Below are 21,968 nucleotides of genomic sequence, written 5' to 3'. Positions count from 1 at the left end.
ATTAATCTGTAACCTATTATATGTCCAAAGTAATAACCTTACCAATATAATATAATATAATATAATATAATATAATATAATATAATATAATATAATATAATATAATATAATATAATATAATATAATATAATATAATATAATATAATATAATATAATATAAACAGGTAGTATATTTGTAGTTTTGACTGACCTCTAATGGACTACAACTCCCAGGCTGCACTAGGGACCTTCACGTCGAGCGCACGAGCCTCGCGCCGCAACAGCAGCAGCTGGTGCAGCCGAAGAGGCTACTTTGTTACAGCGGAGCCACAGAAGAGAAAACGGCGGAGGAAAAAATCGCTCGGAAAAGTGTAAACAGCTCGGAGAAAACGGCGCAACGAAACGCCTGCTGTTGGAATTTGGCGGTGGCAGCTGCTGAATGAACTTGGCAGAGGATTTTAAGTTTGTCTCGTCGCCGAAAAAAAGAGAGCTTTCTCAAAGTTGAGCCGAAGAGGAGTTCTCTCATTCAGGATGTCGGACTAAGACAAAGGGGTCTGGGGGGCATTCCCGTCGGAACGGTGAGTGGCACATTTAATAACCAGCGAGATGAAAAGTTTCCCCGGTTGTTGTCCTGTGAGAGAGGACAGTTGTATCCGAGTAGGGATGTTTAGTTTTATCGCGGCGTGCTGTTTTTTTGTGTTTAAAGGAGTGTGTGTGGGCTCGGTGGGCAGTTAACTTGTGCAGCCTCACTGTTTGGCCGCTGACTCGTGGTGCTGCAGACGCGTTTTGAATGACAAAGTGTGGATTTGATGCTTATTTTATCGTCACGGTTTGGGGAAAAAACGATTTGGAAAAGTGAGATTATTAAAAGAGAGATTTGATTCATTTGACCGACAGCGTGGTAGAGCTGGGCATTTAAACTGTGCCATTTAATTTCCCCAGTAGAGAAAATGGCCTATGCAGTGAAAAAGAGACCTCTACTGTGGGATTAGGAAGGTGCTCAAAAACTTTACCAAAATGACTGGATTGTTTAAGACTATTTATTTCATGAAAGAGCATAGTTTTTGTTCTCGATACAAACACGCCTCTTGTTGATCATATATCCTAAAAAAATCTATTTTCATAAGCAAATGTGTAGAATAACTTTTATTCAACTTCATTGTTCTTGTATCTAATGGTTTTTGTTAGTAAATACAATGTTTTTACACCTATATATTTTCTAGCTATCCTAACCACTCTGCAGCTTATTACATCTCTTGACCTGGGTCTTGTTTTGGGCACATCTGCCTCAGCAGGTAAAACTTGATCCTTGAAGTCTCCTCTGGATGGGAAAGATGGAGAGGGAGTTGCAATGGTGGAAAGGACAGCTGGCTGCAGATATCCATCAATCCCTCCGTATCAAGGTGAGTCTGTCATTAAGCACACTTCCTTATTGTGATCAGAAACTCTTATTTTGTTCGATATTATGAACCTAACCTGCTGTAGACTGCTTTTCCTTCATCCAACAACATGAAAATAGCAGTGTTGTATTGTATATGATGTGAAATCATTGGACAGATAAGTACAGCTAAAATTATGTGTTGATTAAATAATTAATTAGAGCTGGAATTACTAATTGATTAACCAATTAGTTTAAAAAAGTTAACAAGCAATCATTTGAATATTTAATTAGTAGTTCAAGCAAAAATGGCAAAAATTAGTATTTTCCTTCTCACGGATCAGAGAGAAGGAATCTCCCGGATCTTTTCTATTTCTCTTTCTCTTCTATCATAGTTAATTAAATATATATTGTTTTAGACTGTCAGTTGAACTTAATGAGGCATTTTAAAAAGTCTCAAAGGGCTCCGAAAATGAGAAAGTAATTGTTAATTGCAGCCTTGCAATTACTAGATGGACAGAAAGAATTTGTGACTGACATTTTTATCGATTTAACATTTTCTGTATGAAATGCTGAGTTGAGAAAGGGTTATAAGAAAATAAGTGGCACTTGTATCGATTATGAAAACAATTGATTGCAGCCATACAAATCCAACGTTACAAACCAGCAGGCCTGTGTTGATATTTGATAGCAGCATCTTAGCATGTTATGTAGCACACAGTGTATTGACATTTGGAGAGAAAATATAATTACATGCTCCTGTTGTCTATTTAAACATGATCTAAATTAGATTACATGGAGGAGTTCAGACTCATTAATTGAGAATATCCTAATTAACCCTGAAGTGTGATCATATTTCTTCCCACGTGTCACTTTAATGGAGACATCTGTCACTCGCCTGGCGTCTACGAGTTGGGACTCTCCTGTCTGCTTCACACTGAGGGAGAAAAATACAGATCCGGTTTTAGATTGTAGGTGCTCAAATGTGCCAGAGATTGTGTGCATGTGTAAACTGGAGACTGTAGATATCAGATGCTTGCGAGCCCTGTAATGAGTCATTCTCATACACACACAGTCTGATTCAGTTTACTCACGCTGGACACTGTCTGACTCAGACTGAGCTGTCAGCTCGCCTGAAAATCTGTATGTAGAGCTGGAAACGAAACAACACACCCACTTTTTTCTTGTATACGATAATGAGAGAGAGAGAGGCACTGTCTATCTAATGTTAGGCTTTGATCACCCTATATCAGCATTTCTGTTTAAATCCAAAGCAACAGGCTCACCACAGAACATACTGAATCATATGAAGCCTTTATCATAAATGGGCCAGAGGTACAAGATAGAAACATCTGATATTCAAGGTGAATTAAGAAATCATCTTTAATCACATGTAGCTGACAACATACTGTATGTATGTATATTTATCTAACAAGTGACTCAAAATGGCAGCAGTGGCAGTATTCTGCCTGATCTTTCAGAGCAGCAGTTTTCCCAGATTCTAGATATCTTTTAATAGTAACTCGTGATGCATAAAGACACTGAAAGATTTTTGGCATTTTCCCAACAAGACGAGCTTTTCATTCATTACAGTACATTTACTTCTCATAGTTACAGCTGAGTGCCTTAGTGTTGCTCTGAAGACTGAAGTCTTTGTACTTGAGCATCTGTACATTGGCAACATCATATCCTCTTATGTCATACTGAAACTTGTTATAGTCAATTATTTGATTGGTCCATTGACAGAAAGTTAGGACAACAGTTGGGGCATTATTATTCCGACATAATTATGGACATTTTTTCTGACACTGATAAAAATGTACTAACCAAACCGTTCATCAAAAAAAAAATTGACAGCTTTATTGATTCAAAAAGTAATTGTCTGTTGCATTTCAAGATATCCAGAATGAGCAAACTGCTTCATATTCAACCAATAACACTCACATATTGTTCAAAATCTTTTGTCGACTGCATCTATATATTTTATGGCATGGGAACCCTGAACACGCAGTAAAATGTATAATAGAGAAGAATGGTGGAATTGGTACCAGAGCTGTGTGTAAAAAGGCCTTCACATAGTGTTCAGATTTCCTGTAAGGCGCCTGCTCCCCCACAGTCTCATCCAGCCTTAATGACGTTTGCTTCAGCGGTAATGCCCTGATGTGGGAGATAGCGGTGGTGTGTAGCATGTGGCAAATTATCAGACATGCAAATCAGGCTGAGGCAGCTGTGGAATCCTTAATTACGGTGCGGGTCCCCCACAAAGGCACCTCTCCACCCCACACAAACCCCCCGGAGCCCCTGAGACTCCAGCAGCCTACAACCCACCCCCCACCCCCCTGCTTTCACATCCACCCCTATTCTCCTGCTGCCCTTGCACCCCCAGACAGACAGATGGACCAGAGGCAGGGGCTGAAGCAGTGGGTGGATTGAATGGTATGGTTGGATGTGGCACCGGGGGTGGAGCCCCTCTATGTTGATTTGGGAGGAGCTATGCTATTTATTTTTGGATTCCATTGAAGTGTCAGTCTGAGAATCAATGTTGTTTTAGTTGCGCTCAAAATAAATAGGTGACAGTTTGTGTAAACCTGACAGTGTTGGTACATTTTGCTGTCACCGCAAATTATGTTTCACAATGTGTTGACTGTAGCATGTATTTCTAAGAATGACTGACAAAACACTGAGCTTTAAAGCCACAGTTGGACTGTTTAAGCATGCACAACAGTTCTGACTTGATTTGGATGTTTTGTGTATTTCTAATGTAAGGACTCCTCTCTACTTGAATTTAAGGAGATTAAATCCTCAATCCTCAATCTCTTATTACATCCAAATCAAAAGCCCTTGTTTTTACTCGGATTCACAGAAAGCAAAAAAACAATTTTTGAAAACGAAAACATTTTCTGGTATAAGCAGCTTAAATCCAGAGGACGTAGCTGTGCTGTGAGTTTGTACATCCAGTGCTAAATGTTTTTTTTGTTTTTTACTCTGGGGTAAACTGAAACTGGATCCTTGTGTTCTCCTGTTTTCTGTAGCTGATTGGGGAAGATACCCAAGGCTGATTCAATGCTAATGCCCCTGAGTATCTTCCTTCCACTTTGAAACACATGCAGCTAATTGAACATGAATAGGAGATGTGCTAGGGGTGAAACCTAATCCTATCTACTACTCAACCAAGCCCCCCCACCCCATACCCAACCACACACAGACTCACGCACCAGCACCCTCAGCCCATCGCTCAGAGACATCTGCAATGACCCAAATTAGCTCCTATTCTCTGCAGCGATGGTGAATTAAATGGAATTGAAATGAGGCCGAAGCATAATCAAGACTTTCTAATGTTAACTGGAGTTTCATTCCTTATGTGAGTATTTTAGACACACAGTTAAACCCAGCCAGCATGAGACCTGCATGGCTCAGTATTATTATGCTTATTCTTTACATCCCCCGTACTTCTCCACCGCAGCTTCCTGCCCACCCTGCTCCTCTCACCCCCCGTTGTTTATGTTCCCCCTCAACCCTCCTCTCTTCTTCTTCTTCTTCTGCAGGAGCTGAAGTTACCGGTCTACCGGGCCCATTCACCACAGATCGGCATGCGTCGGTACTTTGCAGACCTGTTGGCCATCCTGAGTAATCGCTACCAGCTCTGCCCTACAGCACGTCACCTGGCCGTCTACCTGCTGGACTTGTTCATGGACCACTATGATGTGGCCGTCAAGCAGCTCTATATCATCGCTCTCTCTTGTCTGCTCCTAGCTAGTAAGTCCATTAACAGCCTTCCACCTCCTTTATTTTTTTGCCTGACAGGAACATTTTCTAAAAAACAACTTTTAATTTTTTTTTGTTTAAGTTGATGTTTTGGAAAACTGTATTTACCACAGCAGAGGTTACAAAAAAATTAATCTATTAGAGGTGGTCTAATAGGTCTTCATCTAGATTTTGTCATTAAATCTTGAAGAGTCAACTTAACCTGTAAATGCAGAACAGCTACTGTGGTTGTGGTTTATGCACACATGGCACAAGTTGAAATGCTTCCTGCAACAAGGTTAATTTGAGTTACGCTTGAGACCACAGTGCTGTTTTTTCCCCTCCCGCTCTACTTTTCAGACTGATCTGTTAGTCTGTAATGACAGTTTACTGCTAGCTGTGTTGTTGCCATTGATGTAGGATGACTATTCCATTGTTTTAGGAGAAACCTGCTTAGACCATTGGGGATTATGTTCATGTCTGCTGAACTCTATGAACGTCTTTGATCCTTGCTCTAATGACACGTCTGGGGATGCTGCTGTTACCTAAACCCCATGCAGTCAGTTAGAGCTGGTATCACACCTGCAGAGGTCAAAATGTCCTTCAATCAAAGGTGTGAAGGTTTTTATTTCCTCTTTTTTCCCTCCATTGTCATTGAAACCATGTGGTCTGTTACATTCCTCATATAAATCCATTTTAGTTTTAGATGAATTCTCTAATGCTGCTTTTTCTTTTTTACATGTTTTCATAATTAAGGAATATGTGTAATGATATTTACTGTTTTGTCAGAAAATCCCACAAAAAGACCAAGACCAGCAATGTATTGTTCCTACTAAAACAGATAGTGTAGCTGAAGCTGAGTCTTATCAATGCACCGTGTGACACATTCTTTCATATTGATGAACTTTGGTGCTGTAGTTTATTTTCAGTAAATCCCACAGACACTGTAGTGCTAATGCTAATAGCCACTAGAACAATAATGTGCATTAATCCACAGCTGAAAATGACCTCCAACATACACACTGTTTACTCCTGTTTTAGTAAGGTTTGCTAAAAAACAACGATATCTGGCTGTTATGATAAATGGCTGAGCATTTTTTTTTAAAATAAAATAAAATGGAAAAATCTCCATTTTTAAAGATTCATGTCTCGGGTAACGGGTTTGGTGCCACAGACAGGTTTTGGAAGTCAGACAGTACTGAAAGACAGACTATTAAATTGTTGGTTTTGGTCTTTTTTTATGGGATTTTTTTGATGAAAAATATAAACTAACACCAGACGTCTCTTTTAAATTGCTGTCTGACTCAAGGCATGCTGGCAGATTGCACTCTGCAGTTTGAAAACAAGTTAAAGCTTTGGATTTTAAACTATCTCGTCTTCTCTAGACTGATGGCTGGTTGATATTATTTGCTTAACGTCAGTCTACCTGTACCCATCTGTACCCACCTGTGTCTGATTAGTGACCAAATTGCTTTTCTGCTGTTAAATATAAAACAGTATCTTTGTTTCATGTAAGGCAGGTGAGTTAGTCATTCTCTCCCTGCTGATGCATTGTGCAGGTTGTGTGGTAGTTATTAGTGTCTCTGTGTCTGTCTGGTGATTAACAGACTGTGAGGTTTTCGGTACATTAATGCAGCCCTTGGCAACATGGGTAATTAGACTAATGATGCCGTCAAAGTGGGAGTCTGGAACAGGGCCCGCTCACTTGGGAGGGCTCAGTGTATGGTTGTGTGTGCGTGCATGCACACTGACGCAAAGACCATCTTTGCAATAGTCTCTGTGGTGGGATAAATTTGAATATGAAACTTGAAAGAGGTTTTATTTAAAAGCAATCCCATGGGAATCCAAGAATAGCTTTGAGAGTTTGCTCATGGAGTGATATAAATATTATCTACCCAACCTGGACAGATGTTGTTCTTCTATTCTATCTATAATAGATTAATCAGCTTTTTATTGAATCTTTTGATTGTGTCTTTCGGTTATTCAGGCTCTCCTCTCTGCTCGACTGCATGTGACTCTTCCAGGACTCCAGGGAGTCTCTGCCGTGATTGATGAAGGCTTAAAAGGGCGTTTGATTCAAAGTTGTCTTAGTTTTTTATCTGTCCTGAGGTGCTCTGAAATCTGGCCTAGTTATTGAACTGCCTCCCCTACATGGCTTTGACAGGCACATACATTGTCTTTCTTTAAATTTTTCTGGCGTCCGCACTCACTTAATTAATCGCTGCCTCTTTTGTGCCTCTCAGCAGTCACTGCTTAATCCTGTTACTCCATTGTGTGTGTGTGCGTGTGCGTGTGTGTGTTTGTTTGTGCATGTTTGTTAATGGATGAGCTTTTCTTCATGTGCAAGATTATGGTCAGTTTTCAAACCCACAGGGATTAAGTGTTATTGACTGTTGGGCATTTATTTAGATTATTTCAGAAAAAAACGCTGAATTTTTAATTTCATTTTAAGAGAAGTCTGTTCATGCGTTCAATTTATACTTTCATTTAAAAATCAGTCCACTTACCCAAACTTTATGTTTCTTTTGTGTTTCACTCCATGAAGTCCTGCAGTGAACACATCAGTCTTCCTGGCAGATCCTGGTCCCTCAAGTCAGAACTCTGCATACAGCAGCTGTTTGTAATGGTAAATGACATCATGGATTTGCTCTGCTGTCAGCCAGTGCAAGAATGTTAGAGGTATTTTGTTGTTGTTACAATGCTGTATTTATGCTCTTAATGTTGGTGTTTGGATGCTCTTATAATCCATTTTGTGGCATGTTTTCAACAGCAAGTTATGACTCTTGCTGAATTTAATTTCTTTTGTTCAGTGAACTTGATTCCATGAAGGGTCTTTACAAAAAAAAAGAGCATCCTGTGAAACACACAGGCAGCTCAGTCATATTGACTGCACAGTGCACTTACACAGGCCTCGGAGTCCGGGGGTGGGGAGGAACTATGTGCTGAGGGGCACCTGCCATATGCTCTCCAAGTCAGGCCTCAAACAAAAGCCCGTCAACGCAAGCAGGACAGCCAGCCAGACCCTTCCCAGAGAGGGGGAGGGGAACAGAGACGGAGGGCTGTAGGTTGTTGTGTGTGCAGGCGTGTGTTTGTGAGTGTATGGCAGACACTCGCCGTAAGCTAACATTGCTAAATGAGGAGATGGTCGCTGTGGCAACCTTGTGATAAACCTATGGATTTTTTTCCCTTAATCACCTCATTAAGATCCACATTGAAGTCAAATCCATTAGAGAGTTTCCTTTTGAAGGAGCATTGCATTACTGCCACATAGCCGTTTAACCGACTGGTGGTGTCCTTTTACCTTTGGCTGCCGGCTCTGTTTCCTCTTCATTCTCTCACCTTGTCAGGGACAGGCAGAGCGAGCCAGTCCTGGGACAGGGCAGCCAGTAAAAGCAGCCCCACATCCCTGGGGGGTTGGGAAATGAGTGGAGTGGTACTTCAAAGGGAGGTCGGCTGCTGATGTTAAACAGGGTAGAAAGGGAGGGAGAGGTGGTGGCCTGCAAAATGGGACATGCTAGAACTGAACCACTCAGTAGGGCGCCCTGAAATGTAGATTAACAGAGAGCCCACTTCCCTCTTTACCCCCTTCTCAGGGGTTTGACAATAATTCTGATGGAGCTGTTGTCATGTGGGGCTCCTATAATTAAAGAAATTATGTAGGGCTGTATTAATGGATTTGGAAAAGTTAATAGTATTCACTATTATTAAATGCTACAAAAGCACACATTCACCTTTTTTGGTTTATTTGAGAGCTGTTATTGAATTATAGTCCACAGATTGTAAAACAGAATTGTCGTTGTGCAATGCCTGAGGCTGTTTGCCCACACACTCCCTGTGTCGACCCTCATCATCCATAAAGCATCAACACGCCACACACACTCATGCACACATACTGTATATACGTAGGACCATGTTTCTTAGATTCTCCCTGGTCACCCATGCATTAGCATCAAGGGTCAAAGTTCAGCTCAGTCCTGCATTGTGAGAGCCGCCAGAGCCAGGGGTGGCAACACAGAGATTCTGTGATAGAGCTGTGACCAATTGCACATTCCCATTGAAAGATGAACCAGCAAATAAAAGGAGTTTAAAGAGCAGAGGAAATTCCTCCATGGCTGTCAAGTCAAAGAGAAAGAGCAAAAGAGAATGAAGAGGAAAATGAAGAATGTCCACAACAGCTTAAAGGTCTTGTTTCCCCTAAATCTTTATTTGCATGAAATGAGCAAAATTAGTTTCCCATATTCATTTTCAAAAATCCCTGTAATGCTTTTTAATAATAACAATAATAATAATAATGATGATCTTGATGATAATACATTTGATTTATACAGAGCTTTCAAGATACTTAAAGGTACTTTACAAGACAATTTCAAATGTCCTTGATAACTTAAAAACACACTAAATGCACAAACTGTTAATAGTTTTTTAAACTAAATTTGTCAATTTTACATTTTCTTGATAGATATTACAGGGATAAAGACGTCTATGTGGCTGCCCTTTTTAGTTTTTTAGTTTTTGTGTTGGTTAATCAAAAGTTTGAAAAAAAATTTGTTTTAGTCGCCTTACATTTCTTTGAGAGTGACTTTCTATTTTGGAGACCAAGTGATCATGAATTACATGATGCTGGTTAAATGGAGAGCAAGGGAGACGGAGGCCATTCTCTGTGTAAGAATGAAGCTATCAAGTTTCTAACAGCCCCTATCACTCGAAATCCCTCCCCACCCCCACCTCTTCTCCAAACAGCACACCTGGGAGGAGGCCCTGCATCCTGGCCTTACCTCTCCCTAACCCCTGACCTTTAACCCTTCCCTGTTTACTCGACCTTTTCTCATCATCACCGTCACCTGTGGACAGGAAAGGTGTCATGTAGTTGGAAGTCTATGGAGGGGTATTTGGTATAGATGAAAAGAAGGGCTTTATTTTTATTTTTTCTTCATCATTGTGTTCCCTCCCTGCTTGCTGATTTAAGATAGGATCATTTAGCCGCTTGCATTCCAGGTAGGCTGAACTCACAGGAGAGGAATGCACCTCTCAAAGGCCACATTTAGGATGACAGCGGCACCCCAGCAGAACAGTGTAAGGAGCTTTGCTGTTTTTAGCATGTTACTATATGGTTAGTAATCAGTGTGAAATATACAGCGCGCCTCAGGAAGTCCAGTTTGTTGTATCCTATCAAATGTAAATACACAACATGACTGTTCATACACTCCTTCAAGGCAGGACTGTACAACTCTGTTTTTTCAGTAGGGCTGTAATGGTACCAAAATTCATGGTTTGGTTTGTACCTCAGTTTTGGGGTCAGGGTTCTGTATGTTTTCAGTACAGCAGGGAAAAAAAGGTAGAAAATAACATTTTGGTCTCTCATTTTGAAGAATGTTAACATCCAACAATGGCCCGTTGGCCGTAACTATTGCTGAAACATTTTAGTTGCGCTGGAAAAGGAAAACAACATTTCTGTGTCGTGTAGGGAGTCAGGACATCTGCTGACAGCTGTTTTATGCTGATTCATGGTCGCTCAGAACTGGTTCTTGCGTCATGCTGTCCAATCATGTTGGAAATCAAATGTGTTTGTAGTTGTTCTGAACTACTTCACTCAAAGCAGACAGTCACAGAGAGGAGAGGGGGACATGGGGACGTGATATTGTTTAAATACGGGCATAACCGAGCTATTTTAATAATAATGACGGCAAAAACACTACATGAGCCTGACTAAGCCTGTGCACATACATCCATGAGCTTCATACCTGCATACCTAAGCTGCCAAAACATCCTGAGTGGAACCTAAGCACTACAATTATTTTTCTTCACATACCGAACCGAGGAAAGTCGTGTACTGAACTGAACATCCTTTACTGAACGGTTCGGGGGGGAATACACAAACCATTATACCACTAGCTTTCAGGGCAGCAATTACAAACCTTTTGTTTTTAAACTCGCAATAAATTGTGAAATACAACAATACTACAGTGTGCACACTACAGTTGGTATGTGTGCTTTTATGTGTTTGATTGGACAGTGCAGTATGATGTTGAGTGTTGAACCAAAGTATTTTTTAATATGAGACAGTATCAAAAATTGTCAAGTATCTGAAGTTGGTGTCACATAGTTGGTCAGATTATGTTTCTTGTTTACTCTTAAATTTCCTGATATAAATAACTAACATTGCTTAAATGCAGGTTAAGTTCTTGTGCTGCTATTTGTGTCATTAAACACAAATGCTTTGATAAATTTGAATGATTTAGTTAAATGAAAAAAGATGTATTTAAACATTTATATTCCTTAAACTAAAGTATTGAATATAATTGTTTTGATATCAGCACTGAAAAGTTATATTAACACTACAGCTGAAATGATTTGTGGATTAGCCAACCAACAGAATATTCATCTGCATACATTTTGGTAACAGATTAATCATTTTAAGTAATTCTTCAAGCAAAAATATATTCTTTCCAGCTTCTCAAATGTGAATATGATTAATGTTCTTGGTCGAACATTAGAAGATCTCACTTTGGGCTCTGGAAAGATCTGATGGCTATTTTTTCCCCCATATTTTTCATAATCATCAGATCAATCATTAATGTAAATAATCATTAGTTATAGCCTTAATAAGCTCCATTATCTAAAGATGTGTAATGATACCTGGTCCTGTTGCTTGATTTTGTTGCATTGTGCTACAGAAAAAGTAGAGCCAGGATCAGCTATACTCTCTACTCTGCGTTGTTATTTGCTGGAGTCCCTCTGTGTCTGCACCCCTGCTGTGCCAGCTCGTTGGTATGAATGAGGCCTCTGTTTTGTGAGAGATAACAGTCACACAGGCTGTAATATACACAGGAGTCATTTCTTTTTACAGTAAGTCAAACCAGTTTGTGGCTCAAGTCATAGTCTACTTCCTCTGAAGTCGCTTTGTTTTTTTAGTTTTCAAAGGTTTTGGGCATCCCATGTCTCTCATATGCCGAGTCACCCACAGCAGTAAATCAAAGGAGTAATCACAGAGCACAATGGAGATTGACTCGCGCTGCATCTCTCTTAAGATCAAAGGGGCCGGGGCTGTGTGGAGATTGGGGGTATTGATGGCTTTTTATGGCAGTGTCTGTGTGGACATAGCAGTCTAGCAGCAGACACGGCCCTGCATCCAGAGGATATGAGGGTGACAGAATGGGGCAAGTGTGGACTGGGCCGTGGAACGAGCCCCAGTGGGTGTAAACAGCCCTGTTTCACAGTGCTTCCTGTTCTGGTGGAGAGACGCCATTACTGCCTCTCTGCTAATTACCCCTCTGGCCTGCTGGGCTGCAGATCCCTCCACTCATGCTCTCTCAACTGTTCCCTCTCTCTTCCTCTCTCCTGCCCTGCTTAATGGTATCAGTGGTAAAACTCGCACTTGATAGGAAGACACTCCAATCCCCTAGACGTGGGCATAAAGAGGTAAATGAGGTCAATCAAAGACTCGCACAATAGCTTTAGCATGGCATGACAATTGTTGCTTGGAGTGTTCACTGTATCCACTTCTAACTGCAGCTCGGAAAAGTCAATAATGCCCCTATTTCTAATGTTTGGTTGCCATGGTTTTAGATTTGAGGCCAAGATTCACCCCAACAGAGGGTTGTTCACAATCCCAGCTGGATGGATATTTTTACAAAGCCGATACATAACTTAATAATCCTAGCTCATGGATATAAAGCCAAGTAATTCTACAAAAATGACTGAGCGGCTAAGTGTGTGTGTGTGTGTTTGTTTGGGTGTTTATATAAATTGTGCTATGCTGATACAAATGTATTCATGTAATTTCATGTATTTATTACAGTCCAATATATACCTGGAGTCCTGCCAACTGTACTTTCCACAAATCTGATGAATCAAGATTAATTTTGGGTGCCAGTGAGCTCCATTTTATATGCCCCCATATTCCCAGTTAAAGGCACAGCTTGTTTTTCAGAAGCCTGTATCAGAGTAACCTGACACCTCCGCCCTCATTCTTAAAGTTTGAGCAGAGGAGGCCTGTTGGACCCTTAGATTAAAGGCAGAAACACCCCTCTTAATTGGTCACACGGACCCCAGAGGCCTCAGGGCTGTTGCTATGGAAAAGAGGATGTCTTGAGTTGGGGAGGGGACTCACCATAATGGTAATGCTGTAATGTCTGCTAGGATCTGGAGGGAGTGAGGGAAGGGGGGCAGAAATATCAGGGATCAAGCTGACTGGCTTTTTCATGGAAAGTGTCAGGCTTGTATAATCCACAGAAAGTGCCCTACACTCTGTGTGCCTATAGTGATGCTTCCTAGGCTTGTTAGCGTAATAGCTTAGCTTTATGGCCAGATGTTCAGTAATAGTCAACTTAATTGCTAATGCTTAGCAGGCACTTGTTTTGTGAAAGATGTGGTAAGTCTCTTAAGGGCTGACCATAAACCTGCTGCATGTGGCTATAGATGATCATATTCATCCTTATAGTGAAAGAAAACAACTTTGCAACATTAATTTGCAAAGATCAATTATCATACTCCTGTCAAGATGACTGGATTTAAGATTTTCTGCAGAAATGTTAGGTTTCTGTATCTTTGTTAAAACTATTTAAAGTGCGAATTTAATTATCAGACTTCATGAGACTTAAAACAAGTGAAACTCCACTTGATAGTGTTGTGTGTTGTCAATGGCTTTGATTTCCAACGAGAATACAAGATCACAATACATGAATCACAAATTACAGTTACTTCCTTTCTTCATTTATCTATCAATCAGTTATTTTCAGCTTAATCCATTAATCACTTAGTCTATGAAACATCTGGAAATGGTGAAAAAAAGAGTCTCAGCATCTCCAGAGCACAAGGTGACTATTTCAAACAACCAACAGTCCCATCCTGAAAGCTTTTAACTTTACAAAGACAGAAAAGTAGCAAATTCTAACATTTAAGAAGCTTGACTTTTTTACATTTTGTCTTGATAATTGGACCAAATAATCAGTTACGAAATTAGTTTTTCTGTGTTGATCATGTCAACAGATAATCATATACATTATCATCATATGTGTTTTCACATCATTGTTCAATCTTTTTAAATCTCAAAATCCAAAAAATAAAGTGGAGAATATTCAGCTGCTGTAAAGCCTCTTTTCACTGTGTTAAGATGTGAATGCCCAATACAGTACAATCCTTGGTGGGATCAAATGTTAACTTTTAAAAGAAGCTTACTGTCTGTGATGCATAAAAAATGTTAAATGTGTGTGTAGTCTGTCTTTATGAGCCAATACTTGGCTTCAACGGTCAAATGTGGCTTTTGAGTATGAAAGTTCTTTAACCTTGCTGCACCTCTTTGTTTCTTTCCAGGTAAATTTGAGGAGAAGGAGGACCGGGTACCCAAGCTGGAGCAGTTGAACTCTCTGGGCTTCATGTGTAGCCTGAACCTGGTTCTCAACAAGAGGGATTTGATCAAAATGGAGCTTCTACTGCTGGAGACCTTTGGCTGGAATCTGTGCATGCCCACACCCGCCCACTTTATTGACTACTACCTCCATGCCTCGGTACAGGAGGGCGACCTCTACAATGGCTGGCCACTGTCCTCTCTCTCCAAGACCAAGGCCTTCATGGACAAATACACTCACTACTTCCTGGAAGTCTCACTACAAGGTGGGTTAAGAGGAGGATGGGGAACTGGACTCTGTGTCGGACTCGACGTTATTAGCTTGTCATGTTACTAAAAGTAATTTCAAAGCATTTATCAGCCTCTTGTCTCTGGGTTTTTATAGACCACGCCTTCCTGAGTTTCCGACCATCCCAGGTTGCCGCCGCGTGTGTGGCGGCATCTCGTATTTGCCTTCAGATTTCCCCGAGCTGGACGGCCGCTCTGCATCTCCTAACTGGCTACACCTGGGACCACCTCACCCAGTGCATCGAACTCATGCTGCTGTAAGGGACACACCAACAAACACACACGTACACTCAATCAGAGAATAACTAACGGCTCCTCTGGTGGACAAGCCTCTCAGGGTGCGGGTTGGTGTTTTTGGTTGCCATGGTTTTGGATTACAAGAGAGCTTTTCTTTAAAACCAGAAGAAGCTTATTTTGTTGAGTGTATCATCTGTTGAAGCCTGTCTGTCTGATAATCCTGGCTGATAGCTTCAGTGTTGAGTATTTCAACAACTGTAATTAAGTTGCACATTTCTTGGTCAGTGGTATGTGTTAATTTGTGTGCATCTGTGTATGTGTAATTGTTTGCACATGTTCAGTCTAATTGTGTGGGGGTGGTCCAGACCTATATCTGCGCCTGCTGATGCATTTGTCTGAGCAGCCATTTTCTCCTGTATGTGGCTCTCACTCAAATCGTTGCACACTTGTCTCCCTGCAGTGCAATTACAGTTTCAAATCAGCACTTGATAGGACACATAGTTTGTATTCATTTTTGTCTTGGTGTGATAATGACTCGTTTGTGTCTTTTTGCTTCACAGTGCTCATGACAACGATGTTAAGGAGGCCAACAAAACCAAATCCACCCCTCCTCACAGACCCTCCTCTCTGCAGACTCAACCGCAGACCTCTCACCTCTCTCCAGTGTCAGCCATCCAGAGACCAACCTCCTCCTCTTCCTCCTCCTCCTCCACCTCCACTACACCACAGCTGCTCTTTCAGCCTGACGGTTTCCCACACCTTTCCCAGCATTCCCCTTCCCTGTCCCAGCTTCAAGCGCTAGCCGACTCCCACACTTTGGGGCCTGTGGTGAACATGTCTCAGGACTTTCTTCAGAGCCACAGGATGGGTCTACTGACTGGAGCTCCTTCCATGACTCATGGAGGTGGGTTCCCCTCTTACCCGAGCCTGACCTCTGGCCTTCAGCCGGGGGCTCGTGCGCTGCCGCTGCAGGGCCCCATTTCTGTGCAGATGGCTCTCGCTGGAGAACCCCGTCACTGCCTGAGTATGGCTTACAGCGGCGGCTACCTGGGGGCCCATCACACTTTCACAGCCGGCTGTTTCGACAGGTGACGCCAGGAGACGGAGAGGGAACAAAAACCCCTACGGGAGTTCACTGCCGTGCTTCCGCCCCAGATTACTACTCGGAAATATCCATTTACAGATCTCGTCTCTCTCTCCGTCGCCACCGCAACACCTTCAGCATGTCCAAATCCCCCAACCCTCTCACAGAGACGCCTCAAACGTAAGCAGAGGTCCAAAGGCAAGAGAGACCCGGTGGAAGTCATCACACTGACGTGACAAATGCTCCACAGACTCTTTTAAAATACTGAAGCATTAGAAAATGTTACTGCCATATTACTAACTGGTTTTATGAATCTGTGTTTTTACAATACTGTCATCACTGTGAATGAGATGAAAGCAGCAGTGTGATCTAACACCCACCTCATTCAGTGCCTCTTCTCAGTTGTGTGATAGCTGAGCCAATTTTAGAAGTGCACAGAACACAAAGTATCTGTGATAAGGATATCTTGCTGCTTGACATATTTTTTTCTAATCCCAAAAAATTGAACGCATTTTAGAAGAAGAAAAAAATTGGCTGGTATTGTTTGTCCAGCCATCATTTGAGCCAGAGATGGAACAAGAAAAGGGCTTGTCACTGATCTGGCATGGAATAAAGAGGCTGTGCGTGTCAGTGAAATTTTTTGGTGAATAACGCATTGTCTCCTGAATGTCAGCGAACATTGATATGCTGCCTGTGTCAGGGAGGAAGGGCCCCTGTGGGAATTCCTCACTGCAAAGTCCTCAGAGGGGATGAAGAATTTATTGTTTTGTGCACAGCAGGTGAAGTCCGCACCTCTGACACGCCTGCAGTGTTTAGCTTTTTCTTTTTTCTCCCCTCTCTGTCATCGTCATCTCTTCTCTCCCACCTCCAAAGTTGAGCCTTTTGACTGGAGCCCCTTACACATCCGGGGCGAACATGTGGCTCACTTCAGCCACAGGCTTTGTCATACTAAAGTTTTAATTTGCATCTCCAGCTCCACTCAAAGAATTGAACACAAATTGACATGACCGGACCAGCGTGGTGAAGGAGACGTGGATGTTGGTTGTGTACTGTACATATGAATTGCTGCTGCCTTCTAATGAACTGTTGGTTCTGTGTCTGTGTTAAAGATGTTTACATGAACCACTAAGTATCAGGGACTTGAACAAGATTACTTGAATATAATGCCATTGAAACATGCCATAGCTTTTATTTATGACTAATTTTTTTTCTTGTTCTTGTTTTTTTTACATTCATATTTGTTTGATATAGTGTAGCTTTTTTTATACCAACTTAGAAACCCATCATTGAATAATTAGTTTTCTTTGTACATGTTCATAGAAACTGTATATTCAGGCTCAGGTTTTAAGGCTGAAACTAGCAGCCTTCCCATTATTCTGTGCTATTATTATGCTTTAAATGGATGCTAATACTGCATTTGTGGGGTCTGAAATAGTCCCCTTCTTCATCACTGGACCATACTCTGCTTCCATCTCAGCTAACTGAATGCATGAATCAGTCTGTTTGCATCTGAGTGGAACAACCTCATGGTCACTGGATTTACACACACAAACATCTGCAGCCAGTCGTCTGTAAGTGCTCTCCAGATTTCTAAAGCTGCAATTCCCAATCTGTCGCTTCCTGTTGAAGTCTAAACACATCCAGATTCTCAGTGCCATTCATAAGGGCTGCACACTGGTTACCATGGTGATAACTTAAATGACCATGGACACAAACTCCTCGGATGTCGACTGAATTGAACAGTTTCTCAGTGCTGTGGAGAATTGTGAGCTGCTTCTGGATGAAATGGTTATTCAGTTTTGGTATTTCTCACCTGAACCTTGATCTGCATTTGGTTTGATTGTTCTGACTTTACACTTCAAACTGTTCTGCTGTGGACACTTGACATGTTGCATGTCAGTGCCTTGTCTTCAGCAGCTGTCAGGCTTGAGTTGTGAACCATAATTTCATAGTCAGACATTTGCATTTCCCAGAAAAAACTACACGTGTTCAACACTCAGACTGATATGATCACAGATCACCAAATGTTATACAGTCAGACATTTTCCCACCTCTGAAACAAATGTTCATGTGCTTTTCAGTGATATGAACTAAGATACTATGCCTTTTTTGTTTTGCTGTTTGTGTACAGTTTTGTTATATTTTTTACATTCCTTTTGTTTTCAGTGTATTTTAGTTAATGCTTTTTTTGTGATTCTCTTGATGAATGCTGTTGGTGTGAACTAGTTTTTTTTTTTTTAGAGATCAACTTGCTCTTTCCTCATAATTCATGAGCAACTTCTCACTGAGGTGTCAAAGGTGCAATATGTTGTTTTCTGTTGAAACTGACCACAGCCATCACTGTCTCGTGTACACCACTGGTTCATCTTTTGTAACTTATTTTTGATAATTGTGTGATTTGACTTGCTGTAGCTTGATTTCCTCTAGAGGGCAATGAGCTCTGAACACAATGAATATGTTGCATATTGCAGCCACCTCCTTTGAGTGATAGATATTACTGAATGCTTTTGTCTTTCGCTAGAGTTTAACTGTCGATTTTTTTCCCCTCTGCGAAAGGTGCTCATATCACTCGCACCACTCAACACTTGTCTAATGTGATAGTGAAGGAAATTACACCACAAACTTCCAATTTATATTTTTATATTATTTTGTACCAATCTGTAGTCTTGCTTTATGTGACACTGAATGATAAAATGGATTATTTTATCATGATGTCATGGGAAAATAAACACATGTGAACTGAGTTTCTGAGGGTGTTGATGTGTTTCTTTTCAGGAAGCCTGACTGAAGTGCCTGCAGCTCTAAAGGGGAAATGATGGCTTCCACTGCATTGCTTCTGTTCCTTCAGAAGAAAGACAATGACATAACAGAGATAAAGCCAGCAGATTTTACACACACTTCTCCAGCTGTGACCACTTGTTCTCAATGCATTAACAACTAAACTAAAGTACTCTTTGTATTTGAGGTCATAATCAAAGCAAATCATTTCATCTTTCATTCCCACACTGGTAACCACGGGTGGAATAATAAACCCATGAGAAGAAATACTTTTCAGACTGCAGACAACGTTACACTTTCTCCTCCTCCTCCTCCTCCTCCTCCTCCTCCTCCTCCTTAACTCTGCCTCCACAGCTCAGTCAGAGCTTTCTATGTTTTCCTGACATTCTGATATATAGAAACCTATTCAGTGATGGTGCTCTCTCCCACACATAATACATTATACTCCTATATAACGCTTGCAAATTGACCACCCCTCTTGTACTGGACACAGCAGAGTGGGCTCTTGGAAAATTATTGAGCTTTGTTCTCTCGGAACATTTTTTTTTTTTTTTTTTTGGTGAGTCGTTGCATTTTTTTGTTTGAGCTTCCAACCCTGAAATATATAATAATCATGTGCAAATGCCTCATATCAGCTCACAGATCATTAATTTGCATTAAGATAAATATGAAGAGAAAAAAAGAGCTGCATAATGTTCCTCTGAATATAACTGATCAAAATGTAATTAATTCAGCATACAGATTAAAGAGCAATCAGTATTTTGGCTCATGCTGGCTGTTTGCAAGATTTGTGTATACATCTTGAGATTGCGCCTCGTGTGAATGCGCTCAGGGATTTAAAGAGCTACAATGTAAAGTTGCCTATCAGTAAAGGCTGATGGAGGCAGTGCAGCGTTCAGGGCCGTCAGTTTGGTAACAAATCATTCTCGCAGTCTCTTGTAAGCTTTTGTATGTTTGTCTAAAGGAGCAGAGTGCTGGCTTTCTGAAGTGTCTTCTCAAGGAAGAATTTGGAAAAGGGTGGGTGGGGGTGCAGACAGAGCTACTCACATTATGTTTACGGTGGGTTTCTCTGTGCATGTACTTTAAGGTTACAGTACATTTAATCAATGCAAGAATCAGGGCTCTAATAGCAACATCAACATTAAAAGACATAAGTTTATCAATGCAAGAAGCCAGCAGGCTATCAAAGATTTACTGTTCATGTACAATATAGACACTCATTACTTAAACATCATGCTCTTGCATCCACTTGTCTGTTGTACACACTAAAATAATCTGTAATGGTTTATAATAATGCATTTTAGTATCAACCTTTCTTGTCCTCGAAAGATAAACATTTGTAGATGGAATCAGAGGAAGACAGCACTGTCAACTACAGTTATCACATCAAAGAAAAATAATTCATTAAAATTTGCTTTACATATTTTACATATACAGTGCTGTGAAAAAGTATTTGCCCCTTTACGGATTACCTATTTTTTTGCACATTTGGCACACTTAAATGTTCCAGATTATCAAACAAATTCTAATATCAGACAAAAATAGTTTTTAAATGATGATTTCATTTATTAAGGGAAAAAAACTATCCAAATCAACCTGGCCGTATGTGAAAAAGTAATTGCCCCCCCTTGTCAAATCATGAATTAACTGTGATTAACCACATTTTTTGGAAAACTGAGTTCAATTTCACTAGCTACACCCAGGCCTGATTACTGCCAGACCTGTACAATCAAGAAATCACTTAAATAGAACCTGTCTGACAACATAAAGTAGGCTAAAAGATCTCAAAAAGCTACACATCATGCCGCGATCTAAAGAAATCCAAGAACAGAGAGAAACAAAGTAATTGACATCTATTAGTCTGGAAAGGGTTACAAAGCCATTTCTAAGGCTTTGGGACTCCAGCGAACCACTGTGAGAGCCATTATCCACAAATGGAGAAAACATGGAACAGTGGCGAACCTTACTAGGAGTGAGCGGCCTACCAAAATTACTCCAAGAGCGCATTGACGACTCATCAAGGAGGTCACAAAAGAACCCAGAACAACATCTAAAGAACTGCAGGCCTCACTTGCCTCAGTTAAGGTCAGTGTTCATGATTCTACCATAAGAAAGAGACAATGTGCAAAAATGGCATCCATGTTAGAGTTCCAAGGCGAAAACCACTGCTGACCAAAAAGAACACAAAGGCTCGTCTCACATTTTCCAAAAAACACCTGGATGATCCCCAAGACTTTTGGGATAATATTCTGTGGACTGATGAGACAAAAGTGGAACTTTTTGGAAGGTGTGTGTCCCCTTACATCTGGCGCAAAACTAACACAGCATTTGATAAAAAGAACATCATACCAACAGTCAAACATGGTGGTGGTAGTGTGATGGTCTGGGGCTGCTTTGCTGCTTCAGGGCCTGGACTCACTACACTACACACAACCAGTCCAGTCTGTGTCATGAAGATTCACTTTTATTTCACACATTACAGAAAAGTGACTTGTAATGTGTGATGTCACACTCCTTATACAGTCTGACTCCATGACAGCAACCTTGTGATTTGATGCCATATGCAGGATTTTTGTCACACTGCAGCTGCACAAGCAACAGATTGTTTGATGAGCATATTCTCCATTTATCTCTTTTTCATGGTGGAACGCGGCATGTCAAATGTTCAGGAGCAGTGGATGAACGTCAGCGAGACTATCTTATGTTCAGATGGACAACAGAGGTAGCAGGTTGTTGGAGTTTCACAACAACATATAACAATAAACGTCTACTCGTTAAATTCACCACTCACACACAGTGTTTCCTTCATAAAAAGTCATTAACAAACACTATACATTTGGTAAGATTTTTAACATCTATATCCCAAAATGTTGATAGGACAGATGCTTGATTATCATTAACAATACTTAATAATTACAGCTTGACAAATGCAAGTTTTTACTGTCATAATCTGCTAAATAAATCACACAATGAAGCAATATTTCTCTACATTCTTCATAAAACTGTTACTTCCTCTTGCAGAAAACAGAAAAAACATGACTTTATATGCAGTGAACTAGATTAACTGGGTTATTCTAGAGGAGCATACTCCCTCTGGTGTTTCATTGAAGGATGAGGGCGCCTCATGGTGGTCA

General features: G+C 40.8%; 1 protein-coding gene across 2 annotated transcripts; it reads left to right on the top strand.

The window, feature by feature from the left end:
• Positions 1-308: 308 nt before the first annotated feature.
• ccnjl (cyclin J-like) lies at positions 309-18,793 on the top strand. Of its 2 annotated transcripts, none has more exons than XM_062425934.1 (6): positions 309-557; positions 1,275-1,382; positions 4,903-5,113; positions 14,414-14,713; positions 14,833-14,992; positions 15,533-18,793. In XM_062425934.1, the coding sequence occupies exons 2-6, from the start codon at positions 1,305-1,307 to the stop codon at positions 16,062-16,064; spliced, it is 1,281 nt and encodes a 426-aa protein (XP_062281918.1). In that variant the 5' UTR covers positions 309-557; positions 1,275-1,304; the 3' UTR covers positions 16,065-18,793. The 2 variants fall into 2 exon arrangements, with proteins under 2 accessions (XP_062281918.1, XP_062281917.1); XM_062425933.1 differs by having other exon boundaries at positions 1,272-1,382.
• The last annotated feature ends 3,175 nt before the right edge of the window (positions 18,794-21,968 follow it).

This window comes from Scomber scombrus, chromosome 9, assembly GCF_963691925.1.
Source record: "Scomber scombrus chromosome 9, fScoSco1.1, whole genome shotgun sequence".
In the NCBI taxonomy this organism is placed as follows: Eukaryota; Metazoa; Chordata; class Actinopteri; order Scombriformes; family Scombridae; genus Scomber; species Scomber scombrus.
This window is presented reverse-complemented; position numbering and strand designations above follow the sequence as displayed.

Coding starts and splice junctions, on each gene's coding strand:
- ccnjl (XM_062425934.1), top strand. CDS start 1,305: ATGGGAAAGATGGAGAGGGAGTTGCAATGGTGGAAAGGACAGCTGGCT. Junction 1,383..4,902: donor ATCAATCCCTCCGTATCAAG/GTGAGTCTGTCA, acceptor CTTCTTCTGCAG/GAGCTGAAGTTACCGGTCTA. Junction 14,714..14,832: donor CCTGGAAGTCTCACTACAAG/GTGGGTTAAGAG, acceptor GGGTTTTTATAG/ACCACGCCTTCCTGAGTTTC.